This window comes from Lissotriton vulgaris, chromosome 6 (assembly GCF_964263255.1).
Source record: "Lissotriton vulgaris chromosome 6, aLisVul1.2, whole genome shotgun sequence".
Taxonomy (NCBI): domain Eukaryota; kingdom Metazoa; phylum Chordata; class Amphibia; order Caudata; family Salamandridae; genus Lissotriton; species Lissotriton vulgaris.
The window spans coordinates 726,123,516-726,147,267 of record NC_141694.1 but is presented as its reverse complement, the minus strand read 5'-3'; the positions used below and the strand labels follow the sequence as shown (position 1 = coordinate 726,147,267).

At 47.9% G+C, this 23,752-nt stretch overlaps 1 protein-coding gene across 1 annotated transcript in view; it reads left to right on the top strand.

Moving 5' to 3' along the window:
• Positions 1–16,074, top strand: part of LOC147707910 (fatty acid-binding protein, brain-like) — a 148,821-nt gene extending 132,747 nt beyond the window's left edge. The window contains exon 4 of the mRNA XM_086925256.1: positions 15,713–16,074. Within this exon, the coding sequence (XP_086781382.1) occupies positions 15,713–15,763 (51 nt within the window). The 3' untranslated portion in view covers positions 15,764–16,074. The remainder of the gene's footprint in view (positions 1–15,712) is intronic.
• The last annotated feature ends 7,678 nt before the right edge of the window (positions 16,075–23,752 follow it).

Below are 23,752 nucleotides of genomic sequence, written 5' to 3'. Positions count from 1 at the left end.
TTAAATTCTACCTGCAAAGGACTATCCCTATACGCAAAACGGGTCAACTATTCATAGCCTACGTGCAAGGCTGTCAAGGCACTGCAGCTTCTAAAACTACTATTGCAAGATGGATAGCAACCATAATTCATTTTTGCCACGATAAGGCTGGTAAACCATTATCAAGGACAGTGAAAGCACACTCCACCCGGGCAGTCTCTACTTCAATTGCCATGTTTCCTGGTGTGCCCCTGGAAAAAATATGCCGAGCTGCAACGTGGAAAACAACGCATACATTCACGCAGCATTACTGCCTGGAGTCAACAGAGCGGGCTGGCGCAATTGTGGACAGGCAGTTCTACGTACCTTATTTCAATATGGTGAGCCTCTTTAAGTAGAGGTCTTCTATTCTATTGTCAATATCAATAGAAAATGTAAAAAATTTGTCTTTGATAAATTTGGAATTTATATATACTTGTGTTGACAATAGGGATATGTATTGCACGTCAAATGCCTTTTATATGCTTTAACTCTGCACCATGCAAACACAACAGGTGATGGACCGAATGTGGATCAATGTCACACACTCACCCCAGTCCAAAGATCTGGGCCCAAATCCATCGTTTTTTTGCACTCCACACCACCCCGGGTTAGACAATGGCGATATGCAAATCAGCTCTGACCCTGTGCCCCATGGGAACAGTCCAGTCCGAACTACAAAAGCCATGTCCTTCCCAGAACGGAATCAAGCATCCGAGGACCGGACCGGTTTCGAGGTAACACCTCTCATCAGCCCGGCTAGCTTGACTCCAGTGGTGTGGAGTGCCTGGGACCCACGTCTGGGCATCCCCAGCGCACTTAGGGCGGAATATGCAAACACAACAGGTGATGGACCGAATGTGGATCAATGTCACACACTCACCCCAGTCCAAAGATCTGGGCCCAAATCCATCGTTTTTTTGCACTCCACACCACCCCGGGTTAGACAATGGCGATATGCAAATCAGCTCTGACCCTGTGCCCCATGGGAACAGTCCAGTCCGAACTACAAAAGCCATGTCCTTCCCAGAACGGAATCAAGCATCCGAGGACCGGACCGGTTTCGAGGTAACACCTCTCATCAGCCCGGCTAGCTTGACTCCAGTGGTGTGGAGTGCCTGGGACCCACGTCTGGGCATCCCCAGCGTACTTAGGGCGGAATATGCAAACACAACAGGTGATGGACCGAATGTGGATCAATGTCACACACTCACCCCAGTCCAAAGATCTGGGCCCAAATCCATCGTTTTTTTGCACTCCACACCACCCCGGGTTAGACAATGGCGATATGGAATCAGCTCTGACCCTGTGCCCCATGGGAACAGTCCAGTCCGAACTACAAAAGCCATGTCCTTCCCAGAACGGAATCAAGCATCAGAGGACCGGACCGGTTTCTCCACCCGGGCAGTCTCTACTTCAATTGCCATGTTTCCTGGTGTGCCCCTGGAAAAAATATGCCGAGCTGCAACGTGGAAAACAACGCATACATTCACACAGCATTACTGCCTGGAGTCAACAGAGCGGGCTGGCGCAATTGTGGACAGGCAGTTCTACGTACCTTATTTCAATATGGTGAGCCTCTTTAAGTAGAGGTCTTCTATTCTATTGTCAATATCAATAGAAAATGTAAAAAATGTGTCTTTGATAAATTTGGAATTTATATATACTTGTGTTGACAATAGAGATATGTATTGCACGTCAAATGCCTTTTATATGCTTTAACTCTGCACCAGCACTTTAAAAAAGTATACCTTTTGTGTATACATATGAAAGTATTATTGGCACTACCCGCCATCCACTAGAAGTGCTTACTAAATGTTTATAACTGCTTACTATTCTGATTCAAGCATGTGAATCTGTGAAAAATACCCCAATACTGGATAAGAAAGGAGTTACTTACCTGTAACTACAGTTATCCAGTATTGGTATCTTTCATAGATTCACATGCAGCTCACCCTCCTCCTCGGAGAGGATGCTCTGACTCTACAGTATTACTGTTCCCACTTGTGCTGGAAAATCTGAGGGTCTCAGCCTCTCTTGGGAGGTTCTAGAAGGTGCTGGTTGCTGATTGGTTATGTTTAAGTTTGGTCCTTTTTTGTAGAAAAGGAGGTAGATAGGCTAATAAATGCATGGTTCTCTCCATGATAGCCTATGAGACTTGTTAATTACTGCTTTATTTATATTACCGTGGGACTCCCACTTTGACGACGGGGAATGATTCAAGCATGTGAATCTATGAAAGATACCAATACTGGATAATTGCAGTTACAGGTAAGTAACTCAATTCTTTCTCAACACCAACGTGTTCCAGATTAGAGGCAGCACTATTGAGAAATCACAACACTACCAAAGTATTTTGTATGTGGAGATTTTTAACAGAGCAAAGGTTTACCAACACATAGTTTGATACTTTTCTATGAGCTGCCAATCCACAATAAATGTATTGCACAATGGTTCACAATCTGCGCGCTGCGGCACACCGGTGCGCCGTCAGGGGTAGCCACGGGTGCCTCGCACCAAGCATGCACTTTGCGGAGCCACTGCTGTAGCGTTTCATACGATGACTAGAGGACTTTTTTTTAAGGAAAGCTAGAGGTATAGGTTATATCAATGATATACACGCGAAAATATGTGCAGGCAAATCTTTATACAAACATAAAAAACATATTGTGAAAAGCCTATTTGTGCATCTGAGCTCAGGTTACATACGAAAAAGCAGTGAGAATCAGACTCTGTATGTTTCTGAAATTGCTAAGGTTTCATTTAGGCTATAAATGATATGTTTGTTAGCAGCCACCAGGTGGCAGCTGCAAATAAATATATTCTGAGTGTCTGACAAACTAGAAGGACACTCTTTTTGGGCGAAGTAAGGGTTTTTTATCTTCAGAATGAACGTGAGTCTGATGCCAGTTCTTCAGAGTTTGTGACTTATGATGCACCTGCTGGTTAGTGGTTGTAATGAAAAGGTTCCCAAACTTTTTCGGTCCGAAGCTCCCCTGACCCAAGAACTGTTGGCCATGGCTCCCCACCATCCCACACCTTGCTTGGTGGTTGCAGGGATGCAAGCCTGGCCCTGGGAGGACCTGCATCCTTGCCCCAGTATTGGAACTTTCATAGATTCCCATGCTTTTGTATCACTCCTCGTCGTCGGAATGGGAGTCTCAGTAACAAAAATAACATAGCAGTAGGTACAAAAGAGAAAGAAACAGGCCTAGCACTCATTCCCTTTTGTAGCATATCCGCCTCTTTTTGTAAAAGAGACCACACTTAGGCATCAGCCAATCAGAAGAGCCTCACCCCATAGAACCCTCCTGAAGGAACCTCAGAGCCTCAGATTTTCTACTGTACGTTGTGCTAGGGAGTCTCCTTTGAGCTCTGCTCAACATCTACGCTTCAGAAGTTTTTCTTCAGGTTTTTTCTTCAGATTGTTAGCTGATCTAGGATGTCTGACAAGGAGAAAAAGAAGGCCCTTTTCAAGCCATGTTCCACCTGTGGCAAGAAAAGACTATTCATTGAGGATAAGCATAAAGACTGCATCTGTTGCCTCTATCCTGATTGTAGGAGAGTAAGGTCTGCTTTTCTATGGTCACCCCACTTTTTGCTTTTTGCTTCACTGGTTTTCGACTTAATGTGGCTGTGGGCCTGCTAATCAGACCCACAGCCCAGCTGCTCTTTCTCTAAATTTACTACAATGTACTTTAGGTACATTACCAATTGGATACTGGATCACCTTATGAGCCCCTGTACAGTGTACCATAGGTACCCAGGGCACAGGTGCATCCAAGGCTTACCAGGGGCTGCAGCATATCTTTTGCCAACCCTGGCTGGCCTTTCAAATCGACGCAACTGGCTGATCACTCAGCTGGGGCAAGGTGGTGTAATCACCCCTTGCTTAGATATAGTATACCTATATCTAACCTTATGTCTGGACACATATACACCTATAAGTCACTCCTCTGGCAGGCCTTAACAATCCTGGAGGCAGAGTGCTTGGTTTTATGTGAGATGGTGCTCTAGCATGAGCTGAGCCTGTCTGCAGCTTTCAGAACCATTTCCTTTAGCTGTTCTGGGATATTGCTTAAGTGCATTATAATCCTCGCGGTTAGATGCTAACTATGGTTTGGCTTTATCGAAACATGTCGAGTAAGGTGTCATATGATTTGGAATACTACCCCCTCGCCAGTCCTGGTGACGGGGGTAGCATTCCACCCTTCTAGAGGGAGAAGACATGTTGTTCCTACTATTCCCGGTTAAAGTTAACCAGAGCCTCAGCATCACAAAATGGATGCTGCTGCCACAGACACAAGTCTGACCTCCTGCTGCTGGGAGTCCTTCCAGGGAGGGAGGCTTGGACAATAGGTTTCCTGCCTTGGGAGGTGCTAGCACCACCCCAGACAGTACTTTGTGTATTGGGACAGGGAGGGCTGAAAGGATTGAGACACTGCCCGGGGCACACAAGGTGTCCCATGCATAGTCAAGTTCAAACCGGGGCTGGGGCTTCCCTGCCCCAGCTCTGGTGCGAAACTGGACAAAGGGAAAGGGGTGTAACCGCCCCCTTCCCTGGTCCCACCCATACGAGGGACCTAGCAGGTAATCCAGCCCCTAAGATTCATATATAGGTAGGAGCTGAGTCTAGAGACTTTAGATTATCCTGACTGAAACTTTGAAATGAAACTCTGGACCTTCATCACTCTACTTTGGAAGAAGACGACTGAAGAATCTCCCTTGTGGTCAAGGAGTGACCACCCTGCACAAGCAGGCACCATCCAGCGATCGACGAGATGCTTTGCCACCGCGTCCCACCGGAGCCCGAGCCCAGAGCCTGACAAGAACCGGATTCCCAGACATCCAACAGCCCGATCCACAGTCCCTTCAAAGCTGAGACCCGTGGAGGCGACGAGAGACGTGGGACCGGCCATCTTGAAAAGTCTGAGACCTGCTAACTGTGCAGCCCCCGAGGCCTCCTCGAAGCTGTGCATTGGGGATTGAGAAGCCCCAGCCCCGAGCAGCATCTGCACCAAAGATCAGCCCTGCCCACTCCACGAGTTCTGCGTGGGGCCCTTTTGCATTTTCCTGCTCAACGCGTCTGCCCAGTCACTTGCCCGTTGGCTAGTGGCCATCTTGGCGACGAAACCGAGAAACTACACCGCTGGGCTAGTTGCTCCAGACTGGCCCTTGCTTCCCTCAAAAGAAGCAGCCCCTCAGACCTTGCTGGTCTGAGTAAGAAGCCTATATCGATTCCTGCGTGGGTTGCCTTTGCCAAGGCTTGTTGCCTCCAATCTTGAAGCCGACACCGCCGACAGCGAGAGCCTTTGTGGGACAGTCCGTGCCTCCATCCTGGTCATCGTCGATGACTCCTGGTCCACGTGGCTGCAGAGACAAGCTTCCCATCAGCACCTGATCGCATCCCGACATCCTGCCTGGTTCCATCCTGGTCACTGGCTAGTGGCCCAGACTCTGTCCCCTCTGCTTTCAGGTCCTCTACATCTTCGATCCACACTGGGATCCACCCGGACTCTTCTCTTCTGGTCGCCTGCAGCATCTTTTCTCCAAGGCTCCATAGATCGCCACAACTAAACCCGACACACTTTGGGACCTATGCACCCGCTTCCTGTGGGTTAGGTAACGCGAGTACTACGGTGCTCCTGTAGAGGTTTACATTCCTAGTGTCCTAGTTTCAAGTGGCTAAGTTCTATTCCAGTCGGAAGACTCCTAAATCTTTAACTTTATAACTTTTATGCACCCATTGACTTCTATGTGTGAACGCGTGTGCTTTTAGACACTGCACACGCATCCCGTGGGTCTCCTGCTGCCTAACCATTGTTAGTCCAGTGTAGCCCCAGCGATTCCCAAGGCCCTAGGCCGTACCATTGTTTGTGACGTGGTACTTATACCACTTTTTTAATATATGGTTTGATGGGCCACCCCGCCCTATCCATAATTGTGCAACTTTTGTCTATTCTATTAAGTTACTTGTTTTGCGCTTGTGCTTCTGTGCTAATAAAGAGTTCAGGGGTTTGTTTAGAAATAAGTACATATATATTTTGAATATATATCTTGTGTGGTGTCCTTTCATTTGGTATTAAAGGGATTTCATATGGTAAAACAGCTGGCTTCACATGCCCTCTTGAGTTTAGCCTAAGACTGCTTTGTCCATGCTACCCCTAGGATAGCTGGTCTATAAGGTTGACTTTACAACCAGCACCATAAGGGTTGTTTGGACTGGTGTAAGGTGCTCACTAGAATAGTGAACATCATATGCCAGGCCAACTTCTCACACTGATCACAAGGCTGCGGACTGTAAGATCTGCCGCACCTTTTCATCCAAGACCCTCCGGGACCGTGAGGGTAGGCTTCTGACATGGCTCCAGAGGTTGAAGTCCAGGAAGGATACTGTCTCCAGCGACAGTGAGGACACTGCATATGCGTCTTCAACAAGAAGGTCAGTAAAAAGGGGTAGGGGTTCCCCTTCTCCTTCTGTGGAGCACCCTTCTAAGGCCTCAAAAAAGACTCCCAGAGGGTCTGAGAGCCAGGGTCCAGGCGAATCTCCACACCATGGTGAAAAGGAGACAGTAGGACCATCTATGCCTTCAAAGGGTTTGAAGACTGATCCAGCCTTCAAAAAACCCTCTTCCCCATCTTCTGGAAAATCTGACAGAAGTTCCAAGGCGTCGTCGATGAAGGCGTCATTGACAGTGGCTCCGTCGACGAAGAAAAAGAAGCCTATGATGAAATTGGTTCCGTCGACGGGACAATCGTCGATGACAGGATCGTCGACGAGGATGGAATCGTCGACGACAGCTACAACAGCGTCAACGAAGGAGTCGTCGACGACGGCATCGTCGACGAAGATGCCGACGACGACAGCGGCGTCGACAACGAGGTGCGACAACGATGGTGACGACGAAGAGTTTGTCACCGGTGGTGACGACGACAGTGTTATCGACGAGGGCCTCGACGACGGCAACATTAACAACAACGACGGCGGGGATGTCGACAATCTCGTTGTCAACAGCAGCGATGACGCCTATCATGTCGTCGAGTATTTCTGTGTCTACGATGCATTTTCCGTCGGCGAAGCCGAAGACGGCTGCATTTTCAGTTCCATCGTCTCGACGATTTTGGCATCGGAGAAGAGAATCACTATTTCAAAGACCAGAATTACACCGGACATGACATCTCAGAGGAGGGTAACCCTCTTTCCACCAGCACTGCTGTTTGATGAGGATGAGTCAGAAGAGGAGGATCAGGACTCATATGACTACGCTGGCAGTCCTTCTCAACTTCTGGTCAAGTGCCAGGAGACGTATTCAGAAGGAGGGTATGACCAAGAAGGTGATTATCATCATCATCATCATCATTCTGACCAATCACAACAATATTCAGGTCAAGACATGGTTTCGGTCCCATCTTCTTTCCTGCAAGACCTGCACAGGATGCTGCAGGATTACAAATCTAAAGCTGCAAAGCCTGCTCCTGCTCCAGTTGCGCAAGCCGTTCCTGTCCCAGGGCCTACCTCAACGGCTGTTCCTGAGATACCAGCTCAGGTGTCCCCTCAGCCACAGGCACCAAGTCCACAAGAGCCTTCCAGACCAGCAGACACCCATGATTATTCCTTGGATGAGGATCATAATTCGGACGATGAAGCTGATCAAAATTCTGAATGGGATGGGTACACCATTCCGGACCCTCCGTCTCTGTGTCCGGATCCGGTGGATTCCCCTCCAGTAGACATAGGAGGATTCCATCAGCTGATGGAACGAGCGACAGGCAGATTCAAGTTGGCAATGCCTGCGGTGGCCTCTGAATGTTTCATGTATGATTTCAAGGAACCTTATAGGAAGTCGACAAGGTCCATACCAATAGTGCAGCATCTGTGGGATGAAGGCCTTAAGGCAATGAAAAATCCAGCGACGGTGGTCCCTGACTACCGGGTCTAGATAAAAAGTACAAAGCGCCTGACGATGGTCCAGCTGCCTTGACGGGCCACCCAAAACCGGACTCAGTAATTTCTCAAGCGGCACAGAGAAAATCCTGCAACCCCTCTGCTCCTTTAACAACTCCTGTGGACAAGGAAGGAAGGAGATTGGACAATGCCGGGAAGATATTCTCTTCAATGGCGAGTCTTCTGGTGCGGGCAGCTAATGCCCTAACGATATAGGGCAGATATGACCGCCAACTATGGTGTGATGTTGCACTGTTCCTGGATCAGCTTCCTCCAGAATCAAAAGTAGAAGCAAAGAAGGTCTTACAAGAAGGGGAGGCTACATCAATGGAGATCATTGACTGTGCCATGGACATTGCCACGACGGCGTTTCTTTCTCTGGCGGAGGCTGCGGTCCTTCGTCGCCAGGGGTGGTTGAAGGCGACCTGGTTTCGACCCGAGATCCAAAATAAGGTCCTGGATCTTCCTTTTGATGGATAAGCACTATTTGGGAAATTGATTGACGACACTCTCCAAGACATCAAAAAGGACACTGAGACCGCCAGATCTTTGGGTACGCTTCAGTACCGCAAGACTCCTTTTAGAGGGTCCAGAGGCAAAAGTACAAACTACAGAGGATCTTACCAACAACAGGGATACTCATCCTACGCCTCAGGTTAGCAACAATACCGCCAGCCTTATCAGCAAAGGCAGGGCCAATCCTCCAATGACTCCAGGCCTAACAACAGAGGAAAGCAGGCTCGCCAGGGACGTGATACGTCCAAACGACAATAGCGGCCTCCTGGCTCTTCCTAATGGACCCTCCTCCAAGAAGTCATCAGTTGGAGGCAGGGTATCCCAATAACTTCAGAATTGGTCCAAGATAACATCGGACTGTTGGGTGCTCAACATCATTCGAAAGGGCCATACCTTAGAATTCACTCAAACCCCACCATCTAAGCCCCCTGCAGCCATTCCATCAAAACACCTGCGTCTTCTGCGGCTCGAAGCTCATCAAATGCTCCTGAAGGGGGCAATAGAGACGGTTCCCTCCGACCAAAGAGGACAAGTATTCTATTCCAGGTTCTTCCTGGTAAAGAAGACGCTAGAGAAATGGTGCCCGGTTTTAGATCTCAGGGAGCTCAACACCTATCTCATCTCCCTGTCTTTCCGGATGGTCTCTCTTCAAGACATCCTGCGGCTGATCAATCCGGGGGATTTCATGGCCATGCTTGATCTCGAGGATGCGTACTTTTATGTACCAATTCACCCAGCGCACAGAAGGTTCCTACGATTTACAGTAGCCAAGAGCCATTTTCAATTCAAGATTTTACCCTTTGGTCTTCGCTCGACCCCGAGGATCTTCACGAAGGTGCTGGCGCCAGTAGCGGCTTTCCTGCAAAGGAATCATTTTCAAGTCTTCCCTTACCTGGATGACTGGTTGCTGAAGGCCCCGTCCAGGAGAGCTGCGTGAGACGTGGTTCAGGCACGTACAAACCTGTTTCAAATCCCCCTTTGCCGGGAGGTCGATCTGCCCGAAGAGCATAGTACGAGGAGGGCAGGGCCGTAAGTAAGTTGGGCAGGGAGTCCTGGCAAAACCAGGTTTCCGTGAGGAATAGTAGGTTAGGTTTCTGAGTGTCCAAGAAAATGAACAGGTCGAGATGATGTTTTACAGCCGACTGAGTATTTAGTAGGAAGGCAGAGATGGTCGGTGTATCGCTTGCTTGAGAAGTAGAAGAGCTGAGGCAGGTGGAAGATCGGACTAGTGAAGGCAAATTGGGTGGTAGAGAGGGTAGGGGATGAGCGCTTAAAATCCCGGCATCCATGATATGCCCCAACGCTGCTTGATTTAAGTCCCAAGGACCTTGGTGTGCACAAAGTGTTTCAGGGGGATAAGAAACAATATGGGAATAGTGCTGTGCCCCTGTCCCCGTCCGGCCGCGGAGGGGCGCAGACGGGCTTCACTTAGGCGCTCCTTTGGCGTGCTGGCGGCGCGCCCGCTGCGCTCGTCCGCGAGATGCACATTGTTATAGGGTGAGAGGAGGGGCGTGGCCTCGCGGCAGAGGGCGTGGCCTGTGGGCTTGTGGAGTGATGGCGGCGATGATTTTCCCAACCCGCGGCAGCGCTTACATCCGCTGCGCGGGAATATCCAGGAAGATTTTTTTGCGGACAGGTGCCCAGAAATGAGGAAGCAATCAGGTAAAAACAGTGAGTGCAAAATACAAATGTTTTAAAATTACGAACGTCTCTCCCGGCTTCCGCCTCAGGAGTCGATATCCTCTAGTGCGAGCTAGTAGTCAGCGTGGCTTATATTGGTTCGGTAAAAAAGGGGCGTGGCCTCGCGGCAGTGGGTGCGGCCTGTGGGCTTGTGGAGTGATGGCGGCGATGATTTTCCCAACCCGCAGCAGTGCTTACATCCGCTGCGCGGGAATATCTAGCAAGATTTTTTTGTGGACAGGTGCCCAGAAATGAGGAAGCAACCAGGTAAAAACAATGAGTGAAAAATACGAATGTTTTAAAATTACGAGCGTCTCTCCCGGCTTCCGCCTCAGGAGTCAATATCCTCTAGTGCGAGCTAGTAGTCAGCGCGGCTTATATTGGTTCGGTAAAAAGGGGGCGTGGCCTCGCGGCAGTGGGTGTGGCCTGTGGGCTTGTAGAGTGATACGGCGACGATTTTCCCAACCCGCGGCAGCGCTTACATCCGCTGCGCGGGAATATCCAGCAAGATTTTTTTGTGGACAGGTGCCCAGAAATGAGGAAGCGACCAGGTAAAAACAATGAGTGCAAAATACAAATGTTTTAAAATTACGAGCGTCTCTCCCGGCTTCCGCCTCAGGAGTCGATATACTCTAGTGCGAGCTAGTAGTCAGCGTGGCTTATATTGGTTCGGTAAAAAGGGGCGTGGCCTCGCGGCAGCGGGCGTGGCCTGTGGGCTTGTGGAGTGATGGCGGCGATGACTTTCACAACCCGCGGCAGCGCTTACATCCGCTGCTCGGGAATATCCAGCAAGATTTTTTTGTGGACAGGTGCCCAGAAATGAGGAGGCAACCAGGTAAAAAGAATGAGTGCAAAATACGAATGTTTTAAAATTACGAGCGTCCCTCCCGGCTTCCGCCTCAGGAGTCGATATCCTCTAGTGCGAGCTAGTAGTCAGCGCGGCTTATATTGGTTCGGTAAAAAGGGGCGTGGCCTTGCAGCAGTGGGCGTGGCCTGTGGGCTTGTGGAGTGATGGAGGCGATGATTTTCCCAACCCGCGGCAGCGCTCACATCCGCTGCGCGGGATTATCCAGCAAGATTTTTTTGTGGACAGGTGTCCAGAAATGAGGAAGCAACCAGGTAAAAACAGTGAGTACAAAATAAAAATGGTTTAAAATTACGAGCGTCTCTCCCGGCTTCCGCCTCAGGAGTCGATATCCTCTAGTGCGAGCTAGTAGTCAGCGCGGCTTATATTGGTTCGGTAAAAAAGGGGCGTGGCCTCGCGGCAGTGGGCGAGGCCTGTGAGCTTGTGGAGTGATGCGGCGATGATTTTCCCAACCCGCGGCAGCGCTCACATCCGCTGCGCAGGAATATCCAGCAAGATTTTTTTGTGGACAGGTGCCCAGAAATGAGGAAGCAACCAGATAAAAACAATGAGTGCAAAATACAAATGTTTTAAAATTACGAGCGTCTCTCCCGGCTTCCGCCTCAGGAGTCGATATCCTCTAGTGCGATCTAGTAGTCAGCGCGGCTTATATTGGTTCAGTAAAAAAGGGGTGTGGTCTCGCGGCAGTGGGCGTGGCCTGTGGGCTTGTGAAGTGATGGCAGCGATGATTTTCCCAACCCGCGGCAGCGCTTACATCGGCTGCGCGGGAATATCCAGCAAGATTTTTTTGTGGACAGGTGCCCACCCACCTCCCCGGGGAAAGCTTAGCCTTCAGCAGATATGGTGACTGTTACACAACGGCTACGAAAATCTGAGGCTCTGAGTTTCCTTCAGGAGGCTTCTATGGGGTGAGGCTCTTCTGATTGGCTTATGCCTAAGTTTGGTCTCTTTTACAAAAAGAGACGGATATGCTACACAAGGGAATGAGGCCTAGGTCTGTTTCTTTCTCTTTTGTACCTACTGCTATGTTATTTTTGTTACTGAGACTCCCATTCCGACGACGGGGAATGATACAAAAGCATGGGAATCTATGAAAGTTACCAATACTGGGGAACCAAAGTTACAGGTAAGTAACTTGTTTTCTTCTCCTAGAAAACAACTGGGATGACACTGATAAAGCTACTACAATCAATATGCAGTGCAGCATCAGCGAGGCAGCCCGAATAATCCGTCCTCCCCCCACCTGTGAAGTGTTTCAGACCATTGCGGCCCTTCCAAGATGCGCCTTGACAAATCTTGCAGTCTCCGTCCTTGTCTCAACTCTGACTGACCAGATATCTTTAAACGCCCACATTCTCCCCGTGCAACAAGTATCTGGAATTTCCCCTGTGTTTCCCCATCCCCTGTGGTGTCCTTCACCACTGCTGCTCCCAGAACTACCCCTCAAAGAAATCTCTTCAAGTGGAGGAAAAAGGCCCAGGCAGGGCGAACACAGTGCCTGTGCATGTGTGATGTGTGCGCACATCCCCCTTGTTCTTCAGATTCCCACACCATCACGAAGCACAAAATATGCCCAGTGAGCCATATGGGTGCATAGTTGCTAAGTCTCTCGTTTCAGTGTCCCCAGTGTGTGTGAGTGACACTCCACTGATAAATGAATGGCACCTTCCTGCAAGTAAATTAAAGCATCAAGCAGCACCTGAGCATTCTCTGTGAACTCTCCATCATATCTAGACACATCACAAAAAATTAGCACACGCTCAAAATAAGACAGACCCATTGGCTCTGCCAATACCTGTCAACAGTACCAGCCAAATGAGCAACAGCAACTGTGCTGTGAATAATCAAATGTGATTATACCTCAAGTCTGAAAAAATGTGATTGTGAACCAAACATCACTAGCATCTTTGAATGGGCCAGCGGTACCCAGAGTATCTCAATCCGATCTCTCCTGTTTTCCTTCCACACTACTCTTATCTGCAGTCTCTCGCTGCCAGCCACCCATACCCTGCCTCTCTCTGCACCCGAAATCCTCAATCTGCACAACCCAGATGCCATCTCCCTCGTTCTGTCCACGGTCCTCCGCTGCATCCTGCATGCACCACCTGTCTGACCCCCTCCATCACACAACCACTCACCCTCTCTCCTCACCTGCAAGCACACCACCATCTCTTCATGCAATCAGCACCTCGACATCCATGTATTACTCCTTCAGAGACTCATTCAACACAGAAATTACAATTGGCACACGTGATCATCGTTCTGCAGAAAGGCCAAAGCTTTGACAGTCTGATCATAACTGTCCAACACACTATCTCGAGGAGGAAAACAGTAAATACAGATAGTTACATAAACCGTCATGAGCACACGCCCACCGTGATTTATGACGACCCGGAGTACCTGAGCGCCACGCCCATCCCCCTTTGCACCGCGGCTAAATTTGCGCCCCGGTGAAGGGGTTAACTCACACCCTTGGAGACATTGTTGTTTGTTACAACTGCAGTTTCTTAATGCATGAATATATTGGAAAGATTACGAAAATCTAATTTCAAATACAGCAATATGAATACAATTTCTTGCTACACATATAAATGCTTACACATTAGTTTAAACATACACACTTTTTCACCAGCTTCACAATGAAACATCTAAACTTGAATTTTTTCTAGAATATTGAATATAAATATTGCAAAACATTTATTAGTCACATTTCTATGGGCCACATTTATACATTTTATTATTTTTATGTGGAGTACTTTAAATATACCTTTCGTTAGTATCATTAATCACACAGAATATGTTTGAGTGCTGACTAGCATAATTATGATGCTCTCCTACAGTATCTTGGAAGGGATCAAAATTACCCTGCTTCAAACTAAACCTGCTTTAACTTTCATTTTGCAGGGCCTCACACAATGGACTGTATGTATTTGTTGTACTGGGACATGAGGGGCGGAAATGATTTGAAATTGCTGACCAGTTATGATAAAGCAAGAGCCCTGATCTGCTGTTATGGCAGAACCTGGAATCAACTTCTGTCATACCAATGCAAACATCAGATGTCATAAAAAGGATATGGTGCTTAGGCTAAAGATTATTCTTGAACCTAAATTATTGCACCCCTGTTGCTTCACCAGTTGCAAAGCTAGCGGTTACTATTGTCATAAAACAGTCCAAATTAGCTACAATAGCTTTTTAACATATTCATTCAGAGAAGTTATTAAACAATAACAGGGTCAAGTTTACCAGGCATGCATTTTGTGAATGAATGACGGATACTGATGTCTAACAGCCAGTTAAATCTCATCTATGTACAAAGCTACACTCGACCCCATATATTCTACGCGAACTACTGCATGACAAGCATGCACACGGAAAAAATTTTGAATTGTATACAGATAGCACAATATGAAATAAGCACTCTGGATTTCTTTGCTTACAATGCTAAAATGGCCTTTTGGGCAGCGTGCTACTGCCAAATACCAGCTTGAAAGGTCCAGTGTCAGCAGTTTTGTTAAAATGTTCGTCCATTCACAGTACTCAAAAAAAGCCCATACTGACCCTTTCAAGCCCGCAGTGCCACCACACCCAAAAGACCAGTACGCGACTGATTGCATGCATAAAGCGAATGAAGGGAAAAAGGAAAGTGCATGTTGTGAAAATAAGTTATATGTTTACATGCATGAAAACAATTCAGTGAAATAGAGAATTTGGCCAGAGGTGGGGGTTGATGGGGAGAGAAAGACACTGTTGCAACCTTTTCGACTTGTGAACTCAAGAAACAAGCATTTGCAATGCAATATGTCTTGCATTAACAAGAGTTTAAGCTATTTGGCAATGCAAAAGCTTAAACTCTTGCAAATGCAAGACCTATTGCAAGGCAAATATCTGTTTTTTTACTAGCGCCCATGCGGCGCTTTCACATTCATGAAGGCCACGCCCCTTTCTTTAGACAAGCTGCGTCTACAAAAAGGGGTGTGTCTGACATTAAAGTGAAACCGCGGCATGGGGGCTTTGACAAAAACAAGCATTGGTTTATCAAGTTGATAAACAGATTTTTTGGGGGAGGTAAAATCACCCTGGTCACTTTAATGTCAGTCACGTACCTTTCTTTAGACATGGTTTGTGTAAAGAAAGGGGGGGCAGCCTTTATGAATGTGAAAGCGCTGCATGGGCGCTGGTAAACAAAGTATTTAAATAGGTGCGGCTGCTAAAATAAATTTGAAAAAACAAGCACGCTATAGTTAAAGCGGTCCGCCATTAGTAAAAATTCAAATGAATGTGGCCAGCATGCTGCGAGGTAGTGGGTGGAATAGGGGAAGAGCATTAAATAAAATAGCGCTCTCCAACTTCTAAAGCAGACCATGTGAGCAGACCATGTAACGACACCAGTAAAAGGTCCAGTCGTATGGGAGGTAACAAATGCAGACAAGGAGGTACCAAGGAGGAACTAACAAGCCTGATAACGACTCGGAAGCCAGTGTTTACTAAGGACAATGACACAAGCCTATTAAAAATATGGGCGCAGAGTGGGCGGGGCTACAAAGCCATACTCCACTGCTGCATGCCTCGCAGCAGCGCATGCGCTGCCCAGGCTCGACCTAAAACGGTTTTGTGCTCTCAGCAGATAGATGTTATAGTTCTTTCATCTTCTCACTAATGATTTTGCATTGTTTTTTCACCTGCAGACTTTAACCTTTGGTAACGTCACTGCGGTGCGTCGTTACCAGAAAGCATAGACATCCAATAGTCCGGTGCTGCACTCTTGCCAGTTGAAGTGTTACTTGCTCTCAATGAAGTGGATAAACTGTCTTCACCTTCACCAGTGGCAGCGTGAATTAACACATTACTACAGTTTGCTAGACAGATGTACAGCGACTGCCTTTACACCACTCGGAAGGCAATGCAGGGTTCTAAGTGTTAACAGCCAGTGTGTGGCAACTGTTTATGAAATTAACTAAACGTGTATTTCCAGTAAATTCGTGAGCTATTTTTACATGAATTTTCTTTTTTAAATTAAGGTTAAATTAAAATAAAGACGTTTTACATCAACAGATATCCTGCTTCATTTCATACTTGCACATACTTTATGGTTCCTGACCGGATTTACAGTTGTGTTTATAGAGAGTTTGTGTATGTAGATTGAACTGTCTATGGGTCAATAAATGCAGTAAATAATGTGGCATCCTTTGGAAAGGATCTGTAATGTACATGTATAAGTTCTAGGGTAAAGGTAAGTTATTACTACATATTGTTACATCATGTTGTAGAACTATTTATATTCACGTACCTATATCAAGTAAATTTGGCTACTTTGTACTTAGGGCCAGATGTACGACCATTTTTGCATGCGCAAATGGGTTTGCGAACCCGTTTGTGCATGCCGAAATGGCATGGGGTATGTACAAACCCTATTTTGCGAGTCACACTTTTTTTCGACTCACAATATAGGGTTTTCTGACTCGCTATTAGGAAGGGGCGTTCCCTTCCTAATAGCGTGCGCAACCCTTTGTGCAGATGTTTTGTGTCTGCAATTGCTAACACAAAACACTTGCAAATTACCACCCTCTTGAAGAGGGTGGTAATGGAGCCGCAGGGACCACTGCCTGCCCTTAAAAAATGTACTTTGTACTTAGGGCCAGATGTACGACCATTTTTGCATGCACATATGGGTTTGCGAACCCGTTTGTGCATGCCAAAATGGCATGGGGTATGTACAAACCCTATTTTGCGAGTCACACTTTTTTTCGACTCGCAATATAGAGTTTTCCGACTTGCTATTAGGAAGGGGCGTTCCCTTCCTAATAGCGTGCGCAACCCTATGTACAGATGTTTTATGTCTGCAATTGCTAGCACAAAACACTTGCAAATTACCACCCTCTTGAAGAGGGTGGTAATGGAGCCGCAGGGACCACTGCCTGCCCTTAAAAAATGTAAACGAAAATGTTTCTTTTCTTTTTTTGGTAATGCATCCCATTTTCCTTTAAGGAAAACGGGCTGCATTAAAAAAAAAACTACTTTATTTAAAAGCAGCCCGGACATAGTGGTCTGCTGAGCCCCGCAGGCCACAATACCTGGGAGGGCCTGCCATTCCCAATGGGGTCGCAAATTGTGAGGAGGCTCATTAATATTCATGAGCCTCTCTATTTGCGACCCAATTGGAAATCACTAACCGTGTGTTACACACTGTTGGACATCCTAAGTAGCGCCTCGCAAATTGCAAGTCTTTTGCGACTCCCAATTTGCGAGGCGCTATTTAGGCCTTTGTACATCTCGCCCTAAGTCTCTACAACAATATGATAGTGACAAGTTATGTTATGTTATGTTATGTTAAAGTTTTTTATTGTGCGCACAGCTGCTCCAGCTAAGGAGCGTCCTGGCGCATTGACAAGGCAGGACATAACATAACAGGAACTAAAACAGACCTGAGAGGCAAACTAAAACAAGAAGGTTTTTATGGCCTTCCGGAACGCCATGAGATCCTCCAACAGTCGAATTTCAATCGGAAGGGAGTTCCATATTGTTGCAGCTTTAACGCTGAAGGAGCGTCCCCCCACACGGCAAAGCCTGTATCTGGGAACCACAGCAAGAGCCTGGCTTTGAGAGCGTAAAGAACGCGCAGGAACATAAAAGGAAAGAAAGGTAGACAAAATCTCCGGGCCAATACCTCTCAAGATTTTAAAAGTCAGACAGAGGACCTTGAAAAGAATTCGCTTCCTCACTGGGAGCCAGTGCAAAGATCGAAGTACACTTGACACCGGGCTGAATTTAGGCAGGCCAACGATCGCTCTGGCCGCTGCATTTTGTACCCGTTGCAAGCGGGTAAGCTCCGCCTGGTTGGCCCCAACCAGGAGAGAACTAGCATAATCCAGGCGGGAGATGACAGTGGCCTGGATTACCAGTTGTCTGGTTGGGGCATCGAAAAATTTGAGAACAGGTCGCAAACCTCTCAACAAGCCAAAGCAGCAAGCAGCTGTCTTTTTAGTGTGACCGACAAAAGTGAGACCAGCATCCAGCCAGACCCCCAAATTTTTTAGCTCCAACACCGGAGTTGGGGTTGGTCCCAACTGTGGCGGCCACCATTGATCTCCCCATAGCTCCACTCCCCTTCCTATAACCATCACCTCTGTCTTAGTGGCATTGAGCTGGAGACAGTTACCCGTCAACCAGCTAGCCACCGCCTTCAGTCCCTCCTGAAACCTGGGGGCATCTTGTTCCGCATCCCCGCTGAGAGTAACCGCTAGCTGTGTGTCGTCGGCATATGAGACCAAAGTTAGGCCCCACCGCCTGGCGACATCAGCTAGCGGTCTCACGTATAGATTGAACAACGTGGGACTCAGCGAGGATCCCTGCGGAACCCCCGTGGCCAGTGGCTGGAAATTGGACTTGAAGGGAGGGATGGCTACACAGAAGGAACGACTGCCAAGGAAGGAGCGGAACCACTGCAGTGCCTGGCCCCCGACACCAATCTCCTCCAGCCGATGCAGGAGGATGCTGTGAGAGACCGTGTCGAAGGCGGCGCTGAGATCAAGCAATACCAGTGCCGCCGTCTGACCAGCATCCAATACTGCACGAAGATGTTCCACCATCATGAGGAGGGCGGACTCCGTGCTGTGCCCAGCACGGAAGCCGTTTTGTGTGGGGTCAAGGGCATTGGTCCGAGCAAGATGTTCCGACAGGGCCGAGTTGACATAGGCCTCTGTAATCTTCGCCGGCCAAGGTAGCAGTGAAATGGGGCGGTAGCTTTCGGGCTTCAATGGGTCCAGGGTGGGCTTCTTGATGATAGGGGTCACCACTGCCTGCTTCCACTTAGTTGGAACCACACCCGACTCCAAAGAGAGGTTGACCAGGGAGCAGATGGCAGAACGTCCCATAAAGGCCAGATCTCGAAAGAGAGCAGGTCTTACTGGGTCCGATGGAGAGCCAGATTTAACTTGCACGGCAAGTTTGTCAAACCCCTCAAGGGAAAGAGGCGGAAATGAAAGCAGGGTAGTGTGGGGTAACGGCCCTTTGAGGCATTCCTGGTCCGTCTCTGCACTGGGGAATGTCCTGTAGATAGCTTGGACTTTGCCCAAGAAGTAGGAGGCAAGGGATTCACAATGGGAGGTGGAACCCACATCCCCAGAAGAGGAGCGCTTCGCCAGGAGATCTTTCACGGCCTTGAAGATAGTCTTAGACGGGTTGGTACTATTGCGGATTTCAGCGGCATAAAATGCCGCCCGGGCTCGGCAAATGGCCCGGTGGTAAGTCCTGACGGAAGCAACATATGCAGCTTTCAAATCAGCCTCATACGTCTTCCGCCATGCTCTCTCCGCACGTCTACAGGTTCCCTTCAGGGCTCGTAAGGCGCTATCATACCAGGGACTCGACTCTCTGGTGCTGATCTTACTAGACACCATAGGAATCAGAGAGTCCAGAGCCCTGGTAATCCAAGAGCAGAACTGGTTATAGCCCTCTTCCACACCTTTCAAAGGACCCAGCGGATCTTTAGCCAAAAGACGATGAAAGTCCTCTAGCCTAAGTTTGCTCCACAGTCTCCTAGACACCCGTCAGGAGACAAGCCTGTTCCTCTTACCAAGTAATCATATCAAAATAAAAAGAACGGGGTTGTTATAAACACACACCTGTCTCTAAACTTTAGGTAGATATACCGGGTGTGTGAACTGCCTAGGAAACCCTGAGGTTGTGTAAAAAAAACTCTGCTTCATCATAGGGTTCCCACTCTGGTTACTGAATGTTTCCAGGGTGTGCTAAGATTGATGCCTGATTCGAGCCAAGCTGTTTTTTTTAGGGGGAAGTGGTGGTGGTGAGTGAAAAGTTATCAAGTGCAATGTATTTTAAAATTGGCTTAAATACTCTGTCTTTATGACTGTGAGAAGCTGGGCTGGTATATGATGTCCACTAATGTAAGTGGGCACTTTGCACCAGTCAGGACAACCCTTTTGGTGATTTAAAAGGTCTCATACAACCTTAGAGAGCTATCCAAGTGGTAGCTATGGAGAGCAGCCTTCAGGCTTAGTCTCGAAGGAGTGTAAAGCAGCGTGTTTTACCAGAGTATAATCTTACAATATAGATTAAATGAAAAGGGAACACCACAAAGTATTTTTTTAATGTGTATTTATTATATAACCCAATCTAGTATGTTACAGTGTCTCCTACACGGAGATAGACACAAAGGGCCCGATTCACCAAACTAACTTAAGACAAAATCCTAAACTTACTACCATTTTGGTATTCACAGAGGCACTTACTCATTTTGGTATTCACAGAAGGCACTTTCTCATTTTGGTATTCACAGAAGGCAGTGCCCACTGTGAATACCAAAATGAGTAACTTACTCATTTTGAGTACCTTACTCATTTTGGTATTCACAAATGGCACTTACTCATTGATGAGTAAGTGTGTTCTGTGAATACCAAAATGAGTTACTCACTCATTTTGAGTAACACTCATTTTGGTATTCACAGAAGGCACTTACTCATTGATGAGTAGCTGCCTTCTGTAAATGCCAAAATAAGTAAGTGCCTTCTGTAAATACCAAAATGGTTGTAAGTTTAGGATTTAGTTCTGTGAATCGGGCCCAAAGCACACAATGCTTTAGCAAAGAAATCACAGTAAATAGCAATAATATACAGTGGGGCCCGAGGGACCAAACCATATACCAAGAATGTGGTATAAGAACCACAACTAGTCAGGATGGTGTTGAGAGGACGTAGAATTGCTGAGTACCCACAGAACCACCCATGGTAATTAGATAGGGACCCCACGTAGAACGTGTGCAGTGTGTGAACATGACCACGTGCTCCGTACAAGTCTATGTGGAAGTCGCGTTTGGATTTTTAAAGATTAGGCACCCTTCCCAGTGGACCCTGAAGAAAATCCGTGTACGACAGAAGCTTGGAGAGCCACCCCACTCCTAGATATCGTTGTACCCAAGTTACCTATCCCAGGGAAGCTGGGTGCATAGGTGTGAAGTAGCATCGGAAACTGCTGTGGAACTTAAAGGAGGACTTCCAGAAAGTGCCACAGCTGGTAGAGGAGAACGTGACCAGCGAAATCTGAATGTGGATGCTTGAAGAGGAGTACCTGAAAGCAGAGGAGACAGTGTCGATGTCACTCGGGGTGACTAGGAGACTTGGAAGATGGATGCCCTCAATGTCGGGTGGATCCGGATGCGCAATGTCCCATGAAGGATGTCGAGTGCTATGGGGTCGGTGTCCAGCGGGAGCACCAACAAGCCTTGGAAAATGCAACCCACGCAGGAAGTCAAGAATGTGCACGGTTGGGACCAGCAAGGTCCAGGAGACTCACCACAAGCAGGCCCAAGCAATCAGGGAAGCCCAAGGAAAGCAAAGGTGACCCTCAAATGGTCCCACAGACCAAAGCAACAGGAGTTGTGAGAGGACAGCAAGCAGCTCACCAAGAGATGCATGCCACACTGCACACAATGCGGTATAGCCGAAGATTCTGGTCACTGGAGATGCTCGAGGTTGGGGCTACTTGGAGCCCGAAGATCTTACAAAGATGTCAACTAGCCTTTTCAACTGCAATGGGGACGCAGTACCCAGGAGTTCTGTTATTGCAACCCCCACAAGGACTACTAGCCTCAAACTTGGTAAGAGGGTAGAGCAGGTCTCGAGAGCTTGGGAAACCACCCCCTGTGTTGCAGAACCTACAGAGTCCAGAGGAGCTTGGGATCTGTAGACCGGTCGTCTTTGTTGCAGTGCCTGCGAATGCAGGGGAGTGACTCCTTCACTTACTTTGATACTTCACAGGCCTTGGAAGGTTACTGTTGATGCAAAGGCTCAGATGATGCAGCAGACTGGAAGGGAGACGAAGTCAGGCCCAAACGAAGTTCAGATTGCCCAGACGGTAGAAGTGCAGTGGTTTCAGCTCTGAATCTTATCCCACAAAGAATCTAGGGCCCTACACCCAGATACCCCCTTAAGTACCCTAGGGAAAGGGTTGGGAAGATTCAGGGGACCCTCCCAGGGGAGGGTCTGGACAGGGGTGAGGTTACTCCCATGTCCTTTGTCCAGTTTTGCACCAGAGCAGGAGCCAACAGCTCCCAGGACTGGTTTGAACTGGACTAGGCACAGGGACACCAAATGTGCCCCTCATGCAGACTTTCAGAAGCTGGCAAGCTCACCCTGCCCTAATACACAAAATCCTGTCTGGGAGGTGGTCACAACTTCCTGTGACAGGATGCCTATTGTTCTACCTTCCCCTGCTTGAGCCTGGCACAGCAGCAGGAGGACAGACATTTGTCTCTGGTGGGCAGCAACCATTGTTTGCTATCCAGGACTACAAGGTTGGTACCGGGAACACTGATAGCGTAAAGGAGGGCCCTCCCAGTGCTAGGAATCTTACCACCCACACCATTTACAGTGTTGGGGTATGATTCAAACATGTTTGATACCAAACATGATAGGATTCGTTGCAGCCATTTTCAAGATGGTCATCGCGCAATTACACAGTGCCCCTCCATATAGTATATGGCGGCTTCACTGACAACCCGAGAGAATGGACTCCGTAGGCTGCAGGGTTGTCCTGCTCATGCAGGGGCACCCTCTCACTTAGAACCAAGCATCCTGTCCTCAGGATTGTAAAGGCTTGCAATGGGGGTGACTTATAGGTTTTAAGTGCACTGACCCATAGATATAGTAAACCTTTATCTTTAGTAAGTGGTACATGCACCAACATACACAGGCTGCAATGGCAGGCCTGTAGTTCCATTCTGAATGGTGTGTCATAGGTGGCATAATGCATGCTTCACCCCATGGGAGACCTCTTGGGTACCTTTGCCCTGGGTACCATATACTAGGGACTGACAAGGGGTACCCCAGTATCCAATCTGAGATGTAGCTAGGTACTAAACACAACTGTTTAGGGAGAAAGCAGATAGACTGGGGTCCTGATTAGCAGGATCCTAATCAGACTAGTCAAAGACAGCATCACATCAAGCTAAAAGTGGTCATAACCATAAGAAGCAGATACTACTTTCCTACACAATCCCCCACCCCCAATGTAAGGAGGTGGGACTAACCTTGCCCAGTTGAGTCTTCATTTTCTAAGTGGAAATATCTGGAGAGTCCATCTGCATTGGCATAGTTACTCCCAGGTCTATGCTCCACTGTATAGTCCATCCCCTGTAGAGAAATGGACCACCTAAAAAGTTTGGGGGTTTCACCAGTCACCTATTTAGCCATAAGAGGGGTTTATGGTCTGTCTGAACAATGAAGTGAGTACCAAACAAGTATGGCATCAACCTCTTCAGGGCCCAGACCACAGCAAAGGCTTCCCTCTTTAAAGTAGACCAATGTTTCTCTCTGGGGGTCAACCTTCTGCTAATAAAAGATACTGGTTGATCCTGGCCTCCTGCATTAAGTTGTGACATCACAGCCACTACCCCCAACGCAGATGCATCTGTTTGGACAATAAATTGTGGAGTAGTCAGGGCATGGCCTGCTTGAGATCATCAAATGCCTTCTGACAGCTAACTGTCCACTGAACTTTCTTGGGCATTTTCTTGGAGGTGAGATCATTCAAAGGAGTCACTATGGACCCATATCCTTTTACAAATCTCCTGTACTGTCCCGTCAGGTCCAAGAAAGCTCTGACCTGAGTCTGGGTAGTTGGAGCAAACTAGTCCATTATGGTCTGGATTTTGCTCTGTATGGGTTGAACATGGCCTCCACCCACAAGGTGGCCCAGGTACACAAACTTGT